Source organism: Uranotaenia lowii, chromosome 2 (genome assembly GCF_029784155.1).
Source record: "Uranotaenia lowii strain MFRU-FL chromosome 2, ASM2978415v1, whole genome shotgun sequence".
Lineage (NCBI taxonomy): Eukaryota > Metazoa > Arthropoda > Insecta > Diptera > Culicidae > Uranotaenia > Uranotaenia lowii.
Genome location: NC_073692.1, coordinates 332201143 through 332226432, shown reverse-complemented (window position 1 = coordinate 332226432; position 25290 = coordinate 332201143). Strand labels below are relative to the sequence as shown.

At 38.4% G+C, this 25290-nt stretch overlaps 1 protein-coding gene across 3 annotated transcripts; it reads left to right on the top strand.

Moving 5' to 3' along the window:
- Positions 1-512: 512 nt before the first annotated feature.
- On the top strand, positions 513-20498 carry LOC129745799 (sprouty-related, EVH1 domain-containing protein 2). 3 transcript variants are annotated; one of them, XM_055739153.1, is made up of 7 exons: positions 513-656; positions 750-813; positions 878-1023; positions 1230-1381; positions 5963-6163; positions 6243-6416; positions 20228-20498. In XM_055739153.1, the coding sequence occupies exons 1-6, from the start codon at positions 654-656 to the stop codon at positions 6367-6369; spliced, it is 693 nt and encodes a 230-aa protein (XP_055595128.1). In that variant the 5' UTR covers positions 513-653; the 3' UTR covers positions 6370-6416; positions 20228-20498. The 3 variants fall into 3 exon arrangements, with proteins under 3 accessions (XP_055595128.1, XP_055595127.1, XP_055595126.1); XM_055739152.1 differs by lacking the exon at positions 20228-20498 and adding an exon at positions 6498-6624 and having other exon boundaries at positions 514-656; positions 1188-1381; XM_055739151.1 differs by having other exon boundaries at positions 516-656; positions 1188-1381.
- The last annotated feature ends 4792 nt before the right edge of the window (positions 20499-25290 follow it).

Below are 25290 nucleotides of genomic sequence, written 5' to 3'. Positions count from 1 at the left end.
ACGGAATAAAAAACGACTAGTAACTATAGCACGTGTATTGCCTGCTGCATATTACCGTTTGTTGTAGAATGTCTGTATGGTGTTGTGGCCATGCAGGCCATTCTGGGATTAGGGATGCCATAACATTCTAATAACTATTCCCAGTCGCGTGACGACAGGGGTGACCTAATATCTGCTACTAGCGGACGTTCGGTCGGTCGTCTGCGACGATGTAGAACCAATCAATGAATGGCATTTTTTACGACGATGTGGTCAAGCCAAGCCAAGATGTGTACACCTTACGGGGCCGTTCATGAAAAACGCGTTTTTTGCCATTGTAGACGGTCAATTAGCGTATAGTCTTATTACAACATTTACAGTTTTACGAAACAGAGAGTTTCACCAAATTTATGAACGGTCCCTTTTGGTATGTTCCTGTTATCGTTGTTGTGTAGTGCTTGATTTTAGTTATGTTGCGTTTCTTCGATTTTTCAATTTTTCACGATATTCACTTTGGGAATTGATTGACGTTGTTACAGAACAACAGCGAAAGAGTACGTTAATCCTATTAACATACCGTTTACTGCTGTCTTTTTTAAGGCTTGGATGGCTACCCGACGACGCACCACAACAAATACACCGATGCTGATAAAGTTGGTGAAGACGACGTGTTCATGGTAAGTGCTTATTCGGATCACATATCATTCGAACTCGAAGCATGATGGGGGTAGGAAGTCTCTAATTTGCTGGTGTTTTCTCCTGTATTACAGACATTGGATTTACCAGTTGAACCTTCTGAATCTCGATCTAACTCTGAAGGTAGTGGAAGTCATCGTAAGTAACATTATGCGTTCAGCGTCTAGAATCGAATTTGATGTAGACATCTTCTTTATTACAGAGAGCGTTGATAAACAATCACAGCATCAGCAATCCAGTATTCAATACATATCGGGCGAAAAACCATCACCACTGATCAAGCCTGGTGATGACAAAGTTACTCCACTAGTACCTGGTGATAACTATTCGTATGTTCAGATTACTGATGTGAGTATTATCGGCCACAAGCCTAGGAAAAATAACCAATTCCTACTGCATTTTGGGAGCAGGCATCCAAAATAAGTGTTCACTTATTAATTATTTTTGTCCTTATATGTACTAACCTGAATTTCGAAACCTACTAATGACCAAAAACCCAAACCAACCGATAGCCGTGCGACATCAAGTTAAAATACAACTTTTATAACTTGAAGGTGCACGAGTACAACTACCCGGTCGTCGAGGAACCGGTCGGATCGATCATCAGCGCACGGCGAGATTCGACCTCTAGTCTAAAGAAGCGGAACGCCCTCGAAACGCCACCGATGAAGGAAGCGACCCTGATCAAGACCCGATTGCGCTGCAGGTAAGCGTTCAATGTTTTTTTTTACTGCATTGTGTTTCCGACTTCCGACTTTGTAATGATTGATGTATATAATGCAAATGAGCTGGACTCACCCACTACTTGTGGTTTCAGCGTCGAAGCATACGGCCGAAAGCAGATATCGTTGTTGAGGGCCAGAAGCCAGTGTATTTATTTCTTGTCAACAGTTTTCGTTTCTGCGATCTGCTGTTTTCGTGTCATCACCGCAGAATCGGATTGACGTGACGTGAAGTATTTTTTAGACTTGCAATTACAAATGGGATCTTCTGATACGAGTTTCGATGTCCTTTCTGGTACTACCATCATGTATTATTCGATCGATTACCAAGTACTGAAAACATTTAGAAATCCAAAAGAATTTTCTCTGGTTATTTCCATCGACTTGGTCTTTTCAACGTTGAATTTGAGACCTGCTATCTTGAAGTTTGAAGTCTTCGGTGAGGTTGTCAAGTTTGCAATGAGTTGCGGTGAGGTCTTGTCGCCAGTCAATATTTTCAAAAAAACACCACCGTGTGAAACCTTGCATGAAAATGCCTCGTACTGTGAATCGATTAAATCAGTCGATCAGTGCTGCCCTAAGATTTGCAGGGGAATTCGGGGTATCGATTCAGGGTACTTTGTTGGATTTTATGGCTCGGATGACTCGTAACAGTTGTACGAAATCCTCAGTCTAACATTTGTGCAGGTGATCGATCTGTCAAGAGCTAACCTGCTCGGTCTCTGATCAATATTCTAGAATTGAATCCAGTCCACTGTCCTTCGACTGTTCTATGTATCTATATGCTTGCCTTTGAATGCTTTTGAATTTCATTGCTTGTTGCGTACATCAAGAAGACTCTTTCTCCTTTTTTGACTGATGCTGATGCAGGTGTGGTCCATTTGATTTTCTCTTCGATTATCACCTTGGATGATGGTGGATTAGAAAAGAGCTAGCAACCGATTACTATAACTATTTTTTCGTCAGGCCGAACATCCTGGATGTAAACAAAGCAGAATGCTTGGTAGTGCCAGCGAAAATGATGAGCGAGCTAACCCCTGAGGCAAATTCGAGACCCTAGTAACCACAAACGAACTCAAGGCCGGAAAGTCCGATGACACTGATTGGATTCTCTTTTTCGGAATTATTAAAGGCCGGATTCGTTGAGTTGTTGGAGATTTTCTTAATCCGACAACAAATACTCGGTAAAAGTGCAAAAAGAGATGGAACTACCTCGCGCTGACAAATAAAAGGTCACAACGTGGTCATCAGCCGACACGGGTTCGAAAAACTCCATCGCTCGAATTTCTAATTCGTTGAATACTGCTTGCTCCGATTCCTATCAGCAACTGACCCCGATACAGGATGAGGGCCGGGTGAAATGCGTTGGTGACTTGAGGAACGATGAATAACTTTCACCAATCGCATTGTGCATCCACACTTCTTTGTTGCTGCTGTCAGCATACTTCCGCATATTTACTCGATTTTGACCTTCGGGTGATGGGTATAAGCGAATTCGGGAACTGCAATTCGACTCCCACGCATAATCCGCTCGGATGTAGTTCTCGCTGGCAGCCTCGGCTGCGCTGCACTGGTGGTCCGCGGACGGCTGATAGACTTCACCCTTGGCACCACGATCCCAAATGATTTCCCATAAGAAAAGTGCGGCTCATCTGCCGGATGAAACTGGCGAGATGAGTTGTGGAGGCGGCCAAATGACAATAGTTGTGTTCCACCTCACACCCTTATTTGGTACTCTCCTGTTGGAAAAACTTTCCGTCATACGACGCTGCTGACGCTCGGGTGACCAATGAAGTCTTAAACATGCGCGGACAACGATCTTTCAAACGCCCATGAGGACATACGTCCTTGCTGACGGTCTGGTGGATCTAACCAGGTCACTAGGAACCGGATCTCCGGAGCTTGGTGGAGTTTTCTGGTGATGACTTGCCACGAGGAGGGTATCAACACCCTGCTTGTAGCAGCTGGGATACATAAAGGAGCAGAGAGAACAAAAAAGGAGAAAAAAGCCCTGTCGGAAGAGCAGCATTAGTTGGGCTGATGTTGATTGTAAGCTTTTCGGTCTTACCCAATACTGGGTTGTTGTTTACAGCTCTCCGGCTTCTTCCGCAGTGCTGTATGCTCCGAAGAAGTCGAATGAGTCGTCTTCGTCCTTGTCTTGTGTCGTTTTGTCCGTTTTAAGCACCGGTTTTCTAAACTACTGACGGCTCAAGGTTTATCCGTTTTGAATCCGGAACACCCTCGGCTGGAACAACCTGTCCCAAAGACCACGAGGAATTAGCATATAATTTTCTCAAAGCCGTTATCGCACTCACCAGCAGCTGAAGAGTCTTAGCGCAATATCGATCCAAAAACCTAGAAGGGTTTTCCGCTGTGTAGCGCCCACCGATGGTCTCTGATGCTGTTTGTCCTCCGAGGTCCAGGAATCACCGGAATACTTTTTTTTCTTCCGACGAACCACCAGCACTTCCTACCGTATTCGTAGCGAACACCTGTTTTGCAGGACAGTCGTCCGGCATTCTCGCAACATGTCCCGCCCAGCTTATCCGGCCAGCCTTCACCACCTTCTGGATACTGGGATCGCCGTAGAGTCGTGCGCGCTCGTGGTTCATCCTTCGCCTCCACAATCCATTCTCATGTACGCCGCCAAAGATGGTTCTTAACACTCGTCGCTCGAATACTCCGAGTGTACGCAGGTCCTCCTCGAGCAATATCCATGTCTTGTGCCCGTAGAGAACAACCGGTCTAATGAGCGTCATATACAGGTTACACTTCGTGTGAGGGCTAAGTCTACTCGACCGCAGTTGGTTGTGGAGTCCATAGTAGGCACGACTTCTGCTGTTAATTCGGCTCCGGATCTCACGGCTGGTGTCATTGTCAGCGGTCATCAGTGAGCCGAGATAGACAAAGTTTTCGACTATCTTCAGGTCGTTGCCGTCAATCGTGACCCTGTTATTACTGGACAAGCGGGTTCGGTCGGTCTCGGATCCGCAGGCCAGCATGTACTTCGTCTTGGACGTATTAATCATCAACCCAATCCTTCCTGCTTCGCGTTTCAGTTTGCGGTAGATCTTCCCACTGCCGCAGATGATCTGCCGACTATATCACTGTCATCGGCAAAGCAGATAAGTTGACTGGATCTGTTGAAAATCGTGCCCCGCATTTCGCCCACCCCTCGCGAATAACACCTTTTAGCGCCACGTTGAACATCATGCAGGATAGACCATCACCTTGTCGAAGCCCCCTGCGCGATTCGAATGAACTCGACAATTCACCCGAAATCCGCACACAGCACTGCGTTCCATCCATCGTCGCCTTGATCAGTCTGATCAGCTTCCCGGAAAAGCCGTTCTCGTCCATGATTTTCCATAGCTCGTTACGGTCGATCGTGTCGTATGCGGCTTTGAAATCGATGAATAGATGGTGCGTAGGGACTTGGCTAAAACCCACGATGACATTGATGAACTCAGTTTGGGCGCACTGTCAAGGCCATGGGCGGCCCGTTGTCACTGAGGCGGGCGTGACTAGTTTTGGTAAACCGCCAGAGTTTTCCGTGAACAGAACCGCGGACGAGTATGATGAACAAACTTCCATGATACTGTCTAGATTTAAGTTAACGACTGTTTCTGATTTCATCTTCGAAACCAAAACGAAACGAAACGTTGTATCACTTTATTTTTTGTTAATCAGCAGTACCTTGAGTTCATCGTCCCAATGGGCCACCGCACAAATCCCTTTGTAATATCGTCTTCATCGCAGTATTCACGTTTCACGCTCTCCGCTTTGCATTCAGGGGCGGGATTATGGAACTCGAAACAATCGAGTTTCGTTCGATTCGACTGACTTTGGCATTACCAATCTTGAACGAGCTCGATTCGAATGGAACGTTTCGAGATGATCTACTACTCGGTTTACTCGAAATCTAGTACGTTGAAATTTAGAACTCGAACGAGATACGTAAAACGATTCTAATTCGATTCGAGTTGAAACTCGAAACGAGTATCTCGAATCGAATAGGATTCATAATTTCACCCCAGGTCTATATCGCTTTAAAACGTTCGTCGCCATGGGACCCATATTCGGATGACGGGAGTACTTCCTGGAAGGCCCCGTCACATCAAAAACGGGGGACGCACTCTTACTCCAGTTAGCCGCTCAGGTTAGCCATACTCTTCACTTTCTCGCTCTGAGGATTTTTTTGGGCCCTGCTAGCAAAACTACCGAAATGAGCGTGGCGACGGATGTAACATTTTGGCAAATTTCAGTCGTTCGTGAAACCGTTCTGTAATCCTCATAGTCCCTTGGAAAGTTTTGAAAGTATCACGGACGTCTTTTCCGAGCATTTATCGTGGCAAATGTAACTTTCGTAACGTGGTAATATTTCTGAGGCGTTTACTACATATCGCAGTCGATAATTTCAAGGGCACGAAATTTATTTGGCAGACTTCAAGTTGCGTTAGTTTGTGAGCTAACTGTTAGCTCAGGAACTGTTTTATCGATTTTCTTTTCTCTAAAAACTTAACTGATATTTAATAATATCTTGCTTTCGCTCTCTATCTTTGTAGATATTGCCAAGAGTTTTACAATGACGAGTGGAACCACAAGGGCTCGTGCAAGTACGCGCCGGACTGCTTCAAGAGTGCCATCGAAAACATCTCCGGCATGCTGTGCGCCCGTGGTATGCTGTACCACTGTATGAAGGACTCGGAGGGCGAAACGGCGGCACATCCCTGCGCGTGCTCAACGGAATCGGGATGCACAAAGCGGTAACTGTTTCCCCCACACAGGAACTTTAGTTCCTATCAACGAATATTTTTTCAAAAATTATTTATTTTTCACCTTCAGCTGGATCGGTTTGGCCCTGCTCTCGCTGGTGGTGCCCTGTCTCTGGTGCTATCCGCCGCTGCGCGCCTGCCACTGGGTCGGCGTTTCGTGCCGGTTGTGCGGTGGCAAGCACAAACCACAAATTTGACATCCGATCAAGATCATCAACCTGACAAGTATTAATCAGCTTGACTGGTACGTAGCTTTTGTATATTTTATATATTTTTTAAATATTTTTTTTTAAATTTTTGCATTCCGAACTACAACAACGAGCAGCTGTAAAATTTTTATTTTTGTAAAGGGTATTATCGTACGTTATCTACGATTTATTTGAATTTTATGTTATAGGAAATGTAAAATGCGTTAAAATAAATAAAGAAACATAGCAGCGTTCTGAGTTTTATTTTATGTGTTATGATTGATTTTTTTATTTGAATTTTAGAGTAACTTAACATGACCTTTTCAAACTGATTTTGTATTCCTTGTTCACTATTTTTTTTTAATTACTTTTTTGTTGGGGATTTTACCGCTATTGCGTTGTTAATTCCTATCCTTGTACTGTATTAGTGTTAAAATCTTGGTTAGGCATACAGAAGACACTTAAGAATTTTTGGAGATAGGATGACATGGTTTTTGACATCTATAGATCATTATATCGTCTTTTCCTAAAGAGGCGACAAGCCTCCTAAAAATGCACAGTAAAAAAACTTCACCCAAAAATCCCTAAAACTCGAAATAGCAGGTTTAAGGATACGAAATAGTATCTTATCTTACATTAAACTTTTTCATAAATCCAAATCTGCCATCGGATTTGACGGAGCCATCTCAGTGATGTGTAATTTCACCTAAATTACTCTAAAAAGCTATTTTATTTAAGTCATTGCAATTTCATGAAATGAGCTGAAAGATTTTTAAATACTTAAAATTATTCAAAAGGAATCATTTACAGATGATAAGAGTTAATAAATGATCTGTTTTGCCCCCCTTTTATCCCTTAGTAGATTATGTTAATTTATGGAATAATTGTTTTTTTTTGCAATTTAAAGCTTAAAAATGCATTCAACAAGGCTCAATCTATGCAGGAGTTCCATTATTGAAGGTTGATGTGGGTTTGTCAGTCAATCCCAGTAAACATGAATCGGCAGAAAGGTAACTCAAATCGACAGAGGGATCGTATCGATCTCTCTAGCGATTTTGCATCATCTAATCGGCAGAGAGGAACACACCACACGCATGCCTTGGGTGAGTGCCACGAAATAATTTAAGACACGCCCTCCAGAGAAACACTCGAACACAATCCAAATCGTATGTTTCCCTTCGAGACGCTTGTTTGCCTGCCTGAGAAGTCGACTGCTACGATTGAAAGCACACATATAAAAAAACGCGGAAATAAATGCTAGCACACCGTACGAGTGTACGATTCGAACTGATTTCGCATGTACGCATTCGTATGCGTTGCCTCTAGGTATCTCGGCAGCACAAACCGAATGAGAATATATTTGCGTTCTTGGAGTGTCGCCGAAATTAACCGTTTTATTCTAAGTTCGGTGACTCAACTCTCAATTTTTTGCATGCTCTGTCGATTTCTGAGAAGACGCGCTTAATGGGATAAAGCTTATAGCTAAGCCAAAACAAGTTAGTTATCAAATAGATTAAAATTCGAAAAGAATAAAGGAATTAAGACATTGATGCCCTTTAAAAAAAAGAACCAACAACAAAGAGCACATGGCTCCTTCATAAGCTCTGCAATTTCGAGAGGATAACATTATAAGGTACTGTTACTCTCTGGAGCCACTTTTGCTTAGTTGGATAATACGTGTTCTCATAAAGCAACAATACAGGAATGTTCTACTGTCCACTTTATTTTACGAACGAAAAACTGCTTCCAAGATATACGAATCAATTTCATGTTATTAAAACAAAAAAAATAACCCGGAGTTAACCATAAGCCAAGTAGGATGGGGCTTTATTTTTGCAGAATCATGAACTCTCTGAATACAGCAACCAAACTCATCCAAATGCATTTAACTGTCTAGCTATTATAAAAATGATAATCATTTATGGGGGCTCCACAAAATTCGTGATTAAGCAAGAAAAATTCAAACCATACAAACAGCAGCGCTTACAATTGAAGGAAAAACATTGTATCATTCTCATTTATAATCGAAATAATTTTCGATTTTATATAGGTAGGTATCAGAAAAAGGGTAGGCTTACAAGCTAGCGGTAGATCAGCTACGAAATGCTCATAAAAATATCAGAAGCTAGGATATATTCTTACGATTTTTTTAAGAACATGACCACAAAAATGTAAAAAAGTGGTGTAAAAACCGTACTTTTTGATCTTTGTTTAAGTCACACCAGATAAATTTTGAAAAAAGGATTGAAAAGTTGACGTAATTTGCCACATTTTTGCATTTTTAGATTTTCAAAATACGTAACATAGAATTTTTGAAGAAATTTTCAAAGGTAGCTTTTTTTCAAACATTGTCAATTTGCATTTTTTTCAAATATCTTGCACTAAAATTCAACTTTGCACTGGATTTTCAGTATTTTAGCGCAAGATTTCCGCAATTCATCAGAAAGCCAATTTCATACTGATTCTAGTTTTTTTTTTGTTTCGATTATTGTCGTTTTACCATCTTTATGGCATTCGCGACTTTATCAACGTTGTGTTCGATGTTTACTCTTGGGCTCGAACTCGCGGACATCGGCTCAGGAGACAACAGACTTGCCAACTAAGCTATATCACAAGCCCTATACTGATTCTAGTGGTAATTACATAAGCGCTGGAATACTTTACACAAATATTTTTTTTCAAAATTTATCTGGTGTGATTTAAAAAATTGAAACTGTTCATTGATTGGAAAGTACGGATTTTGAACTACTTTTTTACATTTTTTTGTGGTCATGATCTTAAAAAAATTTAAAAAAATATATCCTTATGTGCAACGTATATAAATATTCTATACTTCAGCTTTCTTGGGCACTAAGTGAATTTTTTTAAGCATTCCGTAGCTGATTTAAAGTCTTTTTCCGAAGCATGTTTTATCGGATTTTTTTCTTAGACTTTGAATAACGGAAAACTGAAATGTTGTATGTGAATAAGGTATAAATATTGTAAAAATCGGTTGAGAAACAAGAGAGACATATATTGGTTTTAGTCAGGAATGTCTAATTAACACTCTAGGGACTGTAAGGGTTAAAAATTTCTGGGACAGATGAGGGTTCCAGAGAATTCAAAAAAAAAAAAACTTTTTTTACATTTTATAGTCTAACTGAACTGAAAAACTGACTGTTTTTTTTTCATTTTTTTTCTCTTAAACTGAAATTTCAATGACAGTTGACAACGAACAAAAGATTACAACTAAAAATGATCCGTGTAGAAATATATCGCATACGAATAAGAGTTCCACGCAAAACTGTCACACGGATAAACTTTCTCCAGCATTTCAAAAGCTCTTATTATGTCTGTTCAAAACTCAGGTTGGACAATAATTTGAGCAAAAAAAATCCTCTCCGTTACTAATAAATTGAAGAGGTTGTGCAACAAATGACAGTGAAGTTGTAGTAGAATTACTACAAAAATAGTAAAAATCGTTAATTTTTGTCAAATTTTGTCGATAAAAAATCATGAAAATTTAAAAAAAATATCGAAAACAGTGGTGATTCGAATTATAAAATCATGTTTCATTCTATCTTTAAAACAGCTCATTTATAAAAAAGAAAGCAACCATTACAACTTTTTCCTTTGCTTTTCTTTTTCTTGTTTTGTCCCAGAATGTGAGAGATTCCGTACAAAAGTTCGTCTGAAATGTTTTCATGTAGCTTTCGCTTTGCGCTCGCTTGTGAAAAGTTAAGTAGAAATTACTCTTTCAAAAGTTTTATAAATAATGAAATTTTGGAATAGTTTCAACAGCCAAAAACAAATTGTGGAAGAGGGGATTTTTATCACCTTCTTTTTTCTACAAGGTTTTTCACAATTTATTCTTAATTATTGTAATTATTAATTATTTTTTACTCAAATCCAACATTTTTTCTGTGATTTCGGCAATTGGAGATCGGAACTTGATGTTGAATTTCGATATGAAAATTGAAAATAAATTTGAAAAAAGAGTTGTTTATCTAGAAAATTTGTTTTTTTTTAATCAAAGATAAGATTTTGTAACATTGCACAATGGGGAAAAAAGTGTACAAACCGCGAAGAAATTCAATATCTTTCGTGCTACATGACCCAAATCTATGGAAATATACTTCCCTTTTGTGAAAATTTCCGGAGAATCGATTGGACATAATTTCAAACGCCGCACAAGCTTACGAACGGAGATATAGTGCCTTTTTAACCCCTAATTCCCCTATATTTTGTAAACATTCCAGAAAAACACTGATTCGAACCAGAGAATTTTGAACGAAAACAGACCTATCGTGTGTAATTTTTTCTGAGGAATCGAATGAAGGCTGTTCTGGCCTCCGCACGCTTCAGAAAATGGAGTTATGGCTGTTTTTACCCTCAATTCCCCTATATTTTTCATTTATTTCAGAAAAAAGCAAATTCGAACTTGAAAATTTTGAACCAAATGGGTTGTATTTTGTGTGATTTTTTCCGAGAAATCGAATGAATGCTGTTTGAGCCCCCGCACGCTTTGGAAAATGGAGTTATGGCTGTTTTACCCTAAATTCCCCTCAATTTTTCAAATTGTTAAGAAAAATCATGTTCGGACTTAAAAATTTGTAATCTTTTGGGACGTATCTTGTGTAATTTTTTCCGAGGAATCCAATAAAGGCTGTTAGAGCCACCGCACGCTTCGGAAAATGAAGTTATGGCTGTTTTTACCCTCAATTCCCCTACATTTTTCAATAATTTAAGAAAAAAGCATGTTCGGACTTGAAAAATTTGAACCAAATGGAATGAATCCTATGTGATTTTTTCCGAGGAATCCAACGAAGCCTATTTGAGCCACCGCATGGATAAGGAACAGGAGCTTTGGCTGTTTTACCCTCAATTGCCCACCATTTTTGAAATAGCTCAAAAAAAGCATGTTGAGACCAGATAATTATGAACCAAAAGTAAAGTATTTTGTGGAGTTTTTTCCGAGGAATCGAATGAAGGCTGTTTGAGCTGCCGCACGCTTCGGAAAATGAAGTTATGGCTGTTTTACCTTCAATTCCCCTACATTTTTCAAATTGTTAAGAAAACGCATGTTCGGACTTGAAAATTTTGAATCTTTTGGGACGTATCTTGTGTGATTTTTTCCAAGAAATTCAATGGAGCCTGTTTGAGCCACCGCACGCTTTGGAAAATGGAGTTATGGCTGTTTTTACCCTCAATTCCCCTACAGTTTTCAATGGTTTCAGAAAAAATCATGTTCGGACTTGAAAATTTTGAACCAAATGGGTTGTATCTTATGTATTTTTTTCCAAGGAATCCAACGAAGCCTATTTGAGCCACCGCACGGATTGGAAACAGAATTTATGGCTGTTTTACCCTCAATTTCCCTACATTTTTCAAATAGCTCAGAAAAAGCACGTTCGGACTTGAAAATTTTGAACCAAATGGAACGTATCATGTACGCACATCACACGCTGTGGGGAAGTACCGACATCAACGCTAGAGGTGAGTCCTTACTAGAGTTTCTTTCACAAAATAATATCGAAATTTGCAATGAGGGAAACAAACCAACGTTTATAACGAGAAATAGACAAGAAGTCCTCGACTTAACTCTATGCACACCACTACTTCTAGATAAAATTAAAAACTGGGAGGTATCGGATGAAGAATCACTGTCTGATCACAGTCATATCTCATTCGACATAGTGGGAGGGGTTATAATCAAGGACGTTTATAGAGATCCCAGGAAAACCAACTGGAGTCTGTACAAACACACACTTGAAGCTTGCAATCCTTTGTTGGAAACGAAAATACGAACAACAAAACAATTAGAGGAAGCTTCAAACAGGTTCACAAATAAAATTATATACGCTTTCGAAGCCAGCTGCCCACTTAAGGAACGTGTTTCAAACAGGAAAGTTCCTTGGTGGAACAGACAACTAGAAAAGTTGAGGAAAAAAACAAGAAAACTCTTCAACAAAGCAAAAGCTGACTCAAGCTGGGACAATTATCGTAAATCCCTAACAGAGTACAATAAAAACATTCGAAAAGCTAAGAGGAGTAGTTGGAAGCACATGTGTGAAACCGTGCAAACTACACCCGAAGCTGCCAGACTCCAGAAAGTTCTATCAAAAGAACATTCAAATGGACTGGGTCAATTGAAGAAAAAGAACGGGGAGTTCACTACAAACCCAAATGAAACGCTTCAATTACTACTAAGTACGCATTTCCCAGAATCCATTGAAGGAATAGAGATTAATGACACTCCGATTGAAAGACTCACTCGAAATGTCAGACGTGATGAAGCACTTCGCAAATCACGCCAAATCTTTACACCTTCAATGGTTGACTGGGCAATAAGTACATTCGAACCATTCAAAGCAGCTGGTGAAGATGGAATTTTACCAATTCAAATACAGCAAGCTAAACAAATGGTAACACCTGCCTTGGTAGAGATGTTCGTCGCCAGTATGACCCTCTGTCATATTCCAACTCAGTGGAAGAAGGTGCGCGTGATCTTTATCCCGAAACCAGGGAAAAAAGATAAAACACAACCTAAGGCATTCAGACCTATTAGTCTAACGTCCATTATTTTGAAAATAATGGAGAAGATACTTGACGAGTACATTAAATCGCAGTATCTTAGCTTAAGTAAGCTAAACAACTTCCAGTTCGCTTACAAAAAAGGTATGTCCACGGTTACGGCCTTACATACCCTTACACAAAAACTAGAAAAGACTGTAGAGGCAAAAGAAATAGCACTCGCTTCTTTTTTAGACATTGAAGGGGCATTCGACAACGCATCTCACACTTCAATCGAAACAGCTATGAAAAGACGAGGGTGCCACTCGGCAATTGTTAACTGGACTAGTGCGATGCTAATAAACAGAACCATTTATGCAAGCTTGGGAGGACTTACAATCAAAGCCACACCAACGAAGGGATGTCCCCAAGGCGGGGTTCTATCACCGTTGTTGTGGTCCTTGATAGTGGACGACCTCCTAAACAAACTTGTATCCATGGGATTCGAAGTTATTGGCTTTGCAGACGACGTAATTATTATAGTTCGGGGAAAACATGAGAATGTGCTGTCTAATAGAATGCAAACTGCACTCAACTACGCACTATTTTGGTGCAGGGAAGAGGGACTAAACATAAACCCTTCCAAAACTACTGTGATAGCCTTCACTAGGAGACGAAAAATTACACTAAAACCTCTAACATTAGATGGGGAAGTGTTAAACCTCGAATCACAAGTGAAATATTTAGGCATAGTACTAGACTCAAAGCTATCATGGAACCCACAGATAGAGCATGTAATCGCTAAGGCTACAACAGCTCTATGGGTCTGCCTCAAAGGAGTAGGGAAAAAATGGGGACTACAGCCGAAAATTATCTACTGGATATTTGCAGCTATTATAAGACCCAAAATCTCTTATGCCTCCTTAGTATGGTGGACCAAAACTATGCAAATTACTGCCCAGAAAAAACTAGCGAAGCTCCAAAGACTAGCAACGCTAGCTATAACTGGCGCAAAGCGAAGCACACCGAATGAGGCTCTAAATGCACTACTAAATATTCTGCCTCTACATCAATTCATTGAGTTAGAGGCGGAACGTAGTGCCTTGAGACTCTCCAAACACAAAACTCTCTATGAAGGAGATCTTACAGGACACCTCAAAATCCTAAAGAAATTTAAATTAAACTCACTTATTGTGAAAAATGATGACTGGATGGAGCCCATTTTCAACCTAGACATACCATACAATGTAACTATCAATGATAGGGACGTGTGGGAGTCAGGTGGACCTGCGGTTCCTCCCAGATCGATCCTATTCTTCACTGATGGGTCAAAAATGGATAAAAGAACTGGGGCAGGGGTTTTCGGACCTAGACTCAGGATCTCAATTCCTATGGGAAACTGGCCAACAGTATTCCAAGCTGAAATTCAAGCCATTCTAGAATGCACTTTAGCCTGTTTGAAAAGGGGATACAGGTACACAAGTATCTGCATGTTCTCTGACAGCCAAGCTGCTCTCCGAGCACTAAGTACGTTCACATGTTACTCCAAACTAGTTTGGGAGTGTATAGTTGCACTAAGAAACCTGGCCATAAGGAACAGAGTATCTTTATTCTGGGTACCAGGCCACTGCGGTATCCTAGGGAACGAAGAAGCAGACCAACTAGCTAGGGAAGGATCTCAGGGACTGTTGATTGGACCTGAACCTTTCTGCGGAGTATCGAGAAGTGCCTTGACTATGGAGCTCAAGAACTGGGAAAGCACCACTATTGTTTCCAACTGGAAAACAGCGGAGGGAGCAACCCAGGCAAAAAGATTCATTGAACCAAGCGCACGACTCTCAAAAAACATGTTGAACTTAAGTAAGCACGAATTAAGTACTTACACAGGTCTCTTGACCGGACATTGTCCAACAAAACAGCATCTCAAAAGGATAAACATAATTCTGAACGATGACTGTCGGTTCTGCGGGTTCGAAAAAGAAACCGCAGAGCATCTTCTATGCAACTGCTGCGCCCTCCTAAATAGGAGAGAGCGAATACTTGGGGCAAAGTTAATAAGCGCACAAGACATATGGTTGCATATCAGCCCTAAGAAGGTTATATCATACATCTTTGATATCATACCCGATTGGGATAAAATGCTTAATCAGCAATCAACTGTCACTCCAATCAATAGTGCAGGTGAACCTGACAGCATATAGTAACGCGGGGTAAACACCACAATAGATCAACTACTGGTCGCAGTGGGCTCTCCCCTACAGGAAAAAAAAAAAAAAAAAAAAAAAAAAAACGTATCATGTGTGATTTTTTTCGGGAAATGCAACGAAGCCTATTTGACACACCGCACACATCGGAAACAGGAGTTATGGCTGTTTTACCCTCAATTCCCTTTCATTTTTTCAAAAAGTTCAGAAAAATCATGATCGGACTTGAAAATTTTGAGCTAAATGAGACTTATCTAATGCAATTTTTTCCGAGGAATCCAATGGAGCCTGTTTGAGCCACTGCACGCTTTGAAATAGTGAGTTATGGCTGTTTTTACCCTCAATTCCCCTACATTGAATGAAATCACATGAAAAATGTAGGGGAATCGAGGGTAAAAACAGCCATAACTCACTATTTCAAAGCGTGCAGTGCCTCAAACTGGATTCATTGGATTCCTCGGAAAAAATTGCATAAGATAAGTCTCGTTTAGTTCAAAATTTTCAAGTCCGATCATGGTTTTTCTGAACATTTTGAAAAAATGAAAGGGAATTGAGGGTAAAACAGCCATAACTCCTGTTTCCGATGTGTGCGGTGTGTCAAATAGGCTTCGTTGCATTCCCCGAAAAAAATCACACATGATACGTTCCATTTGGTTCAAAATTTTCGAGTCCGAACATGCTTTTTCTGAGCTATTTAAAAAATTTAGGTAAATTGAGGGTAAAACAGCCATAACTTCTGTTTCCAATCCGTGCGGTGGCTCAAATAGGCTTCGTTGGATTCCTTGGAAAAAATGACATAAGATACAATCCATTTGGTTCAAAATTTTCAAGTCCCAACATGATTTTTTCTGAAACCATTGAAAACTGTAGAGGAATTGAGGGTAAAAACAGCCATAACTCCATTTTCCAAAGCGTGCGGTGGCTCAAACAGGTTCCATTGGATTCCTTGGAAAAAATCACACAAGATACGTCCCAAAAGATTCAAAATTTTCAAGTCCGAACATGCGTTTTCTTAACAATTTGAAAAATGTAGGGGAATTGAAGGTAAAACAGCCATAACTTCATTTTCCGAAGCGTGCGGCGGCTCAAACAGCCTTCATTCGATTCCTCGGAAAAAACTCCACAAAATACTTTACTTTTGGTTCATAATTATCTGGTCTCAACATGCTTTTTTTGAGCTATTTAAAAAATGGTGGGCAATTGAGGGTAAAACAGCCATAACTCCTGTTCCTTATCCGTGCGGTGGCTCAAATAGGCTTCGTTGGATTCCTCGGAAAAAATCACATAGGATTCATTCCATTTGGTTCAAATTTTTCAAGTCCGAACATGCTTTTTTCTTAAATTATTGAAAAATGTAGGGGAATTGAGGGTAAAAACAGCCATAACTTCATTTTCCGAAGCGTGCGGTGGCTCTAACAGCCTTTATTGGATTCCTCGGAAAAAATTACACAAGATACGTCCCAAAAGATTACAAATTTTCAAGTCCGAACATGATTTTTCTTAACAATTTGAAAAATTGAGGAGAATTTAGGGTAAAACAGCCATAACTCCACTTTCCAAAGCGTGCGGGGGCTCAAACAGCATTCATTCGATTTCTCGGAAAAAATCACACAAAATACAACCCATTTGGTTCAAAATTTTCACGTTCGAATTTGCTTTTTTCTGAAATAATTGAAAAATATAGGGGAATTGAGGGTAAAAACAGCCATAACTACATTTTCTGAAGCGTGCGGAGGCCAGAACTGCCTTCATTCGATTCCTCAGAAAAAATTACACACGATAGGTCTGTTTTCGTTCAAAATTCTCTGGTTCGAATCAGTGTTTTTCTGGAATGTTTACAAAATATAGGGGAATTAGGGGTTAAAAAGGCACTATATCTCCGTTCGTAAGCTTGTGCGGCGTTTGAAATTATGTCCAATCGATTCTCCGGAAATTTTCACAAAAGGGAAGTATATTTCCATAGATTTGGGTCATGTAGCACGAAAGATATTGAATTTCTTCGCGGTTTGTACACTTTTTTCCCCATTGTGCATTGACCCTGAAAAAATCAAATTTTAAACTGCTTTTGAACTCTACAATCGGTCTTATCGGCAGAGGTTTCCGTAGTTGAGTCATGTACGCGTCTTGTGTATGTAAAAACTTGATTTCAGTAGATGAAGAAAATGTAAAATTTTTAAGCATGGTATCGTTGGAAATTTTTGGTGTTCGGGCAGTAGTGAGTGATAGAGAAGCTAAAAATATTTCAATCACTACACACAAATTACATGAAGGATGACTGAGTCCATTTGGGTTCATTTTTGGTTTGTCTCAAATCCTGGGGTCTTAAAAGCTTCGTTTTTGTTCAAAACTAATCGAGGGATGAATGACCCCATAGATGTTAAAATCTCAATGATTAAATAAATAACAAAAAAATCAAAACTAATCCATAATTTTTTGCAGAATTTTCAAGTAACTTTTACATGAGTTAATTTGAACTTTTATGTTTGTATGGGAAAATTGAATATTTCAATGCCAAAAGACATGCCCCTATTAAACAATTAATAACTATTTTGCCTAATAAGATAAAAAATTACAGTGTTCGACAAAGTTGTTCAGCGCAAAATTTCCTTTGGAGAATTTATAAATTGGTATAAAAACCTTTAGCAGGCTCGGTTTCACAGAGGAAACAAAAATGATATTAATTTTTCAGTACAAAATATTCAATTTTCCCATACAAACATAAAAGTTGAAATTATCTCATGTAAACGTTACTTAAAAAATTCGCAAAAAATCATGGATGAGTTTTGAACCAAGACGAAGCTATTCAGATCGCAGGGTTTGAGAAATTCCAAAATGACTCCAAATCGACTCATGCTGATGTGCATATTTCAAATTAATTGATGCAGTTAGTAACAATTACAAACCTAAACACAATGAATACGGACTTGAGAAATGAAGTCACTACTGAACATGTATACATTTTACGTTAATTTTATTACTTGATCTGAGATATGAAGATGACTTTTCAAAGCATTTTTAATTTTGCTTTAATTTAATTCATAATGATTTTCAGATGAGTTTTAGAAAAATCAGTGCAAATATTGAAAAATTGTTTGATCTGACTCCACTGGGTAGCATTCAAAATCAAAACATTGAAAACTCTTCCGGTTTCTCGAAGGGGCGAAAACGGTAATTTTGTCTTAAGAAAATCGCGTTTTGGGTACGTCCTTTTGATAAAATTATTCGTTTCATTTTGTTTAGAGGTCCGGGCTGAGGCCTTTCCGTAAGGTAGTGTTCGTAGCGTTCGTTGACAGTTCTTCAATATATCCTAAAAGAAAAAAAACGTTCGATCGAATGCTAGAATGCAATGTTTTGTTCGTACGAACGATGTTCGAAAACAAAAATACGAAATTCAAAACTTTCGAACGAATGTCATTCGATCGAAAACGAGAATAAGGGTGAAAATTCCAAATTTGTTCCTGAACGACTTGTTAGCGCTGTTTTAGTGGCTTGTTCGTACGTATCATTCCTGCAGTCAAATTAACATTTGGCAAATTTTTAAAGAATTTAACTAAACTACAATTCAAACAATGCTCACGGAAGTTCGTCTAGCATTTCTAATGCAAAATTAATCTTCGATCTTCTGAAGAGTGGCAGAATTATTCAATGCGCGACCAGGTTAAAGACTAAAATATGACAACAGTTTACACTTTGGAAACTGTTTTTCATTTGTTTCATTGTTTTTTAAAATATGACTGCGGTCCAAATGTTCTTCTTTTTAACAAACTTATATAAACTAACATAAGCACGCACATATAAAGGGTGATACGGTCAAAATTTGGTCAAGGGAAAACGCGTGTAAATCGGTGAAATCGTTTATATAAAAAATCAAATTAAATTTCTTTTTCAAGTTTAATCAGTATAAAATTCAGGAGAAATATTCAGTTAGGCTTCCGCTTTTCCACATCCGAATTGCCGGGCCTTACGCTTAACCCCTGCCATCAGATTTTGTACAGCCACCTTGTCCACCTTCTTCGCCGCAGAAAGCCAGTTTGCCTTGAACTGCTGCTCGTCCTTAGCAGTTTTTTTGGTCTTCTTTAGGTTCCGCTTGACAATAGCTCAGTATTTCTCAATCAAGCGGAACTCTGGCGTGTTGGGAGGGTTCTTGTCCTTGGGAACCACCTGCACGTTGTTGGCGACGTACCACTCCATGGCCTTTTTACCGTAATGGCAAGATGCCAAATCCGTTCAAAACAGAGCGGAACAACCGTGTTTCTTCTGGAAAGGCAGCAGACGTTTATTCAAACACTCTTTCACGTAAATTTCTTGGTTGACAGTCCTGGAAGCTATGAAAATGCTGCTTTTCAAGCCACAGGTACAGATGGCTTGCCAAACCAAATATTTCTTCGCGAACTTTAACAGTTTCATGTGCTTGAAAATATCTGCTACCTTTCCCCTTCCTTTGCCGTATAAAACTCCTGTCCCGAAAGCTGTTTGTAGTCGGCTTTGACGTAGGTTTCGTCGTCCATTACCACGCAGTCAAACTTCGTCAGCATCGTCGTGTACAGCCTCCGGGATCGCGCTTTGGCCGTCATATTTTGTTTATCATCGCGATTTGGAGCCGGACTATTCTTGTAAGTCGATAGTCCGGCTCGTTTTTTGGCTCGATGCACGGTTGTAGACGATACACCCAGCTTATTTGCGGCATCTTGGAGAGAGAGGTTAGGGTTTCGCTTGAAACTACCGGCAACTCTCTTTGTCGTCTCAGCAGCTTCCGGTTTTCGATTTTCCCCCGATCCAGACTTCCGGGCTGTCGACAAACGTTCCCCAAACACTTTAATTACATTTGTAATGGTTGATTTGGCAACTTTTAGCTATTTTGCCAACTTTGCGTGCGAGTAGTTCGGATTTTCGCGATGCGCGAGCAAAATTTTGATACGCTGCTCTTCTTCCTTGGACGGCATTTTGACAACTGAAGGGTGAATTCCAAAATCAAAATAGGAGCAACATTCTACACAAAAAAAACCTTCAAAATGAGGGGTGTTCAGGTTTTTTAAATGCAAAATTGAAAGAAATACGTCAAATTGATACTGACCAAATTTTTACCGTATCACCCTTTAGTCTATAAGAATAAAACTATTGATCCTTTTAAAAAAAATCTAATTAACTTTATTTATCCATTTATCTTTCAGATAGCCATTGAGCAGCTCTAAATGCCCTTTCTGAATAGCAACTAGTGAGTCAAAATAAACCAGAAACGTAGTGCAGCATACGTACTAAACTTTGCGTGCATAGCAAACATACAGATCCAATAGACACAAGTAAAAAAACTCAAACCCTAATGTAACAAAATAAAGTAATAAAAAAGCTTAATGACAAATCCAACCATATACACGTACACTCACACAGAAAAAAACAAGCATACAATGTTTAATAGAAAATGTTAAAGAAGCAAAAACAAAAACAACAACAAAAAACAGGAAAAGTAACCAAAGCGAGGAACGATAAACAAGGTTTGTGTAGGAAGGACGAAAGTTCATCGCAAAGTTCGCGTGGCCGAACCAAAATAAAGCAAAAGGTGAACATCTACTGTGTTCTACCGAAAACAGCAAAGAGAAAAGAAACAATAAATTAAACTAAATCAACCAATAAAAAGTATCGCTACATGTAGTGACTGAAAACACACATACAGAACAAACCCATTCGTTGATGTCTACAACAGAAGGAAACGAGAAAAAAAAATCCAAACGAAAGCGTGCGGGTGCAGCACGCAGAACAAATCTTTGAGTTCCATAATAACGAGTATGTGCAACAACAGCAAATTCATCAACACAACACATAAGTTAGTAACTGTCGAAACACAAGGAAGAACTTTAGTAAAAATCTATCGATAAACACATGATGAAAGGGCAACCGAAATTAGTGCGGGAGCATTAACAAAATCATAAAATTTATGATTACATTTTTCGGAAGATTTTATGGCTTTTTCTTATTCGTTACGCGTTATTATTCCTAACGCAGAGTCAGCAAGATGGCCACTGCAATGTTTTGGTGAGCAGGAATTTAGAGTGTGCCCTTAACTCGAACCTTAACTGGATTCGAAGGCATTGGTGCTAAGTTTCTTCACATTTTGGCAAATGTAGTTAAGACGAAAGAGAGAAAATACAAACAATGTTGTTTGGATATAATTTAATGGAGAGATCCAACGAAGCTCTATAACAATGGTGTTAAAAATCGTTTCTACTGAATTTATGTGACTGTTTTTTTTGCATTGTTTCGAGAACAAAAAGCATACGAAAACATCGGTTTATCATTGCAAACTATTTGTTAAATATTTAACTAGATTTCATCACCATTCTTTATTCATCGGATGATAGGCGAAGCGCAAAAGAGTAAAGAATATATAAAAATATGCAAGCTACGGTTACGCATCTAGATATATGACAATGTATATTATAACAGAAGAAAAGCGTACATGGAAATGTGCCGTTTAAGTTGAACGAAACCTTTACTCTAAGAAATATGATAGTACATACATAGTTATACTCTGTATGAACAGAAAAAAAAGAGAAAACTCGATCTTTGCTTAGTTGGGGTGTCAGTTTACTAGCTGCGATTTCCAGGAATGATTTCTTCTTTCTGACAGCGGAATTTCAAACCATGAGGCAGTAGACATCATCCAGTGAGCTATTATATTAAATGATCGAAGGAACAAAAGTTTCGAGACAAAACAAAAATCTTCTGTGCCATATTGATGACCCTTTTCGTTTGCGATTCCTGGAACCTTTCAAGTTTCTTAGAAAGTGCGTAATCATTCCTCGTTCATCATGAACTAAAATAAAGCATCCTCAAGCTGACGTAAACCTTACGAGTAAAGTTCTTGGTTTCTAACCAAATGACATCCAATAAAGGAGAAATAAGTACCGTTGTATTTAATTTATTTCATAGCAATGTAAAACAACAAGAGGCCGTTCAGATCGGTCCGTTGCCAGCGAAAAAAAAAGCAGTTCGAAGGGGTACACAATCTACGAAAAGGTCGGCGTGGCAGTCGCAAAGGGCTCTGCGTTTGCCAAACCATGATCTTTTCTGTTGGTCGAACACGCAAAATTATGAAACAAAAAAAAAAATCGAGAACAATAGTGGACAATGTTTGAAACAAACAGTATATATTCAGCATCCACAAAACACACATCTATGTTTTAGCGTATCGGAAAATCTTACAAGTTATTAAAGACTAAAGTAAATAAACATTAAAATACATAATACAAGCTATATTCAATGGAAAATAAATCAATAAAAACGATAGAACGACAATTGGAACAGAAATGCATTAAATTTATTGAAAACTCGACTTGAGTGTTTATAAAATGGAAAAGAATTTCGTACCAAAAATATATAAAAAAAAAACTTTGCTCTCACAAATCAGCATTGCTGCATACCAATTTTTTTTCATCATAAAACGATCTCATTCGTTCTAAAAGAAAGAAACAAAAAAAAACACGAGAAAATATAATCTCATATCGCCAATTGGTCATTTCACTTTCAAAGTAAAATAAATGATTTCAGGTACGCGTGTTTATATTTCAGATCCATTAACATTTCTCTTGATTTCCCACCTGCCTTTTCTTTCCGACACTTATGTGCTTATGAAAAGAACATCAATTGCGTGTACATAAAATTTCCTATGTTGGGGATTGATGAGAAGAATTAGCAAAGACAGAAGTCCCCCTACCTTTTTTGTTTTGCTCAGACATCAGTCATCATTATCACATTCGCTAGATTGAATTAAACTCCAACGAATTTTTCAATCGGTTACAATTCGAGACGAATACAGTTACAGTACAATTTGAGTCATTCTGCATTTCAAGCAAAAACACAAAAAAACGAGCAGCACACGAGAACATTAAAAAAAACAACCAACCAGCAACATACAAACATACATTTACACATTGAGACACGCTTCAAGGTGGAAACAAAACCAATAATCGAGCAACACACAAAACAAAAATGAGAGTAAAAACCCGAGTAGAAGAAATTATGATTTTTATATGTTTTAATATATATTTAAAATGAGACAGAGAAAATTCTATTAACTACATACACAAACACACACTGGAGAAGAGGAAATAATAATAAATCTAAATTGAGAGACGAAAGAAATGATATTTGTAAAAAGCAAATATTTATAATTCTAATAAATATAAAAGAAAAAAGAGAAAATTAATAATAATTTAGCTAGGCTGTTTTTTCCTAGGGCAGAATTTGAAAGAAATGTGCCGTCAGATTTAGATTTCTAATGTAAATTTAATCATTCTTCAAATTTTTTGAAATCTCAGAGAATTTAATGAAAACCCTTCTGGTTTTTATCCACCCTCATTCACTCTTCCAACCAAATTACTTTTTCATCGTATTTACGTAATTATTACTCAGATGTACTCTCTGGAGCCACTCGGTAAGTATCTTCCCAAGACTGCACAAACGGTTAGATGACGATAGTCAAGTCACCCGAGTCACTCGATTCCAGGAATCGCTTTAGGTGAACAACGGATGAACTTTGGGAATGAACCTCTGTCGTAATAAGGTGATTCGAGTCCTGTGACGGTAAGGTGACTGGACTATCGACACCTCACGCGCGGCGCAGGATAAGGACCGATATCTTTTCAGCAATTATTGCACAACTATGTTTCCGTATATGTATCAATAGGCTCCAGGCTCCAGTAAGTGTTAGTCGATTTCGACATTTCCCAAACGTCTTAAAAGGATCTAGGAATTATCGTTAAACAAATCGCTTTAACACAGGGGTGAGCAACCCGCGGCCCGCGGGCCGCATGCGGCCCTCGAGACATGTTTGTGCGGCCCGCGGAGCTAATCTCAAATTAAATTTATTTCACGATTTTTTTTTTCTACAAAAGATTGTTAATTATCATAAAAAAGCAGTCCCTACTATACCAAAAACATGATGTATCATTAACTTGATATGCACGTCGCTTGTTTGCAGTTGCATTTTTCTCATAATCATCCGTATAGTTGACTTAAGGATTAAAGCTTTTTATTGAGTTCTTTTCACTTATCGAAAATACGTTATATAAGAGGTTGCTTTTCGTTTCAAACAAAGTTCAAATTGTATGATAAAGTGAAATATTTATGATAGAAATAAGGAAAATTTTATAATAATCACTGGGTTAACGATTATAGATTTCTCATCGATAGAACTAAGCGAAATTCTGATATCTCGACAAAAACAATATCTGTAATTTTGTGATTCAAACCAAAAAGTTTGTAACGATTACACAGTGAAACAGCATTTTTGGTGCCTATGTTTCAACTGATTTTGTAAGAGTTTGGCGTCCTTCATTCAAAACATTTCACAAATTCCGGCTATCGCTTCTTGTTTCGGTAATATAGCGTGTGGAAATTTTCAAATTGATCTATTTTGGGTAAAATCGAACTTTCATAACTGATATACCAATAAACCAACATAACAATAAAAAGCTGATTTTCAATCAAAAAGGGTAGTATTTTTTCAATCAAGGACTCAGATTACAAATTCTTCTAAACTCATTGAAGAATGTTATTGAATTGAAGATTTTAATTTTTTAAGCAAGTTTGTTAAGACTGCGAAATGATTTGACTTGCGGTTTTAAAAATATCAAAGATTCAATTTAGTTTGATTTTTCTTTAAAATTTCGTATAAATTCCCAGTTTTTGCAGGTTTGGATAACAAAAAGAAAACTTCCATATCTTTTTTTCTCCGAATTCAAAATTACTCGTGGTTTTTTTTAAAGTTGATCATTGAGTCAATAAGTATTTGTATTTAACAGTTGTGTCAAAAGAGGACATAAATTGAAACAAATTTTTTACCTATTTTTTAAAGTTATCTCGAAAACTAGAGCTGATAAAAAGACTAATTGTACACATGTTTGGATACAGCGCCCCTGAATAAGTCAAAATCAGTTCTGAGATTCCTTGCACCTCGGAAAAATCTGAATTTTGTTAACTTGTGTTATGTGTTATCATAAATTTCAGAAATTTGTTTTCAGAAATTTCATAGGCAAATTATGCAAAACATTGATTAAAATGAGTCATTTAACTTAAAAATGAGACAGTCCAGAAAGCCTGTCCCAGGTGTTCTGGTTAAAAAAATGTTAACAATAATTTTGAAACCTTGCTCAACATCTCTTAAAATCTATTTTGATGCGGCCCGCCGAAAGAATTTCAAATTAAAAGTGGCCCGTTGCTTCAAAAGGTTGCTCAC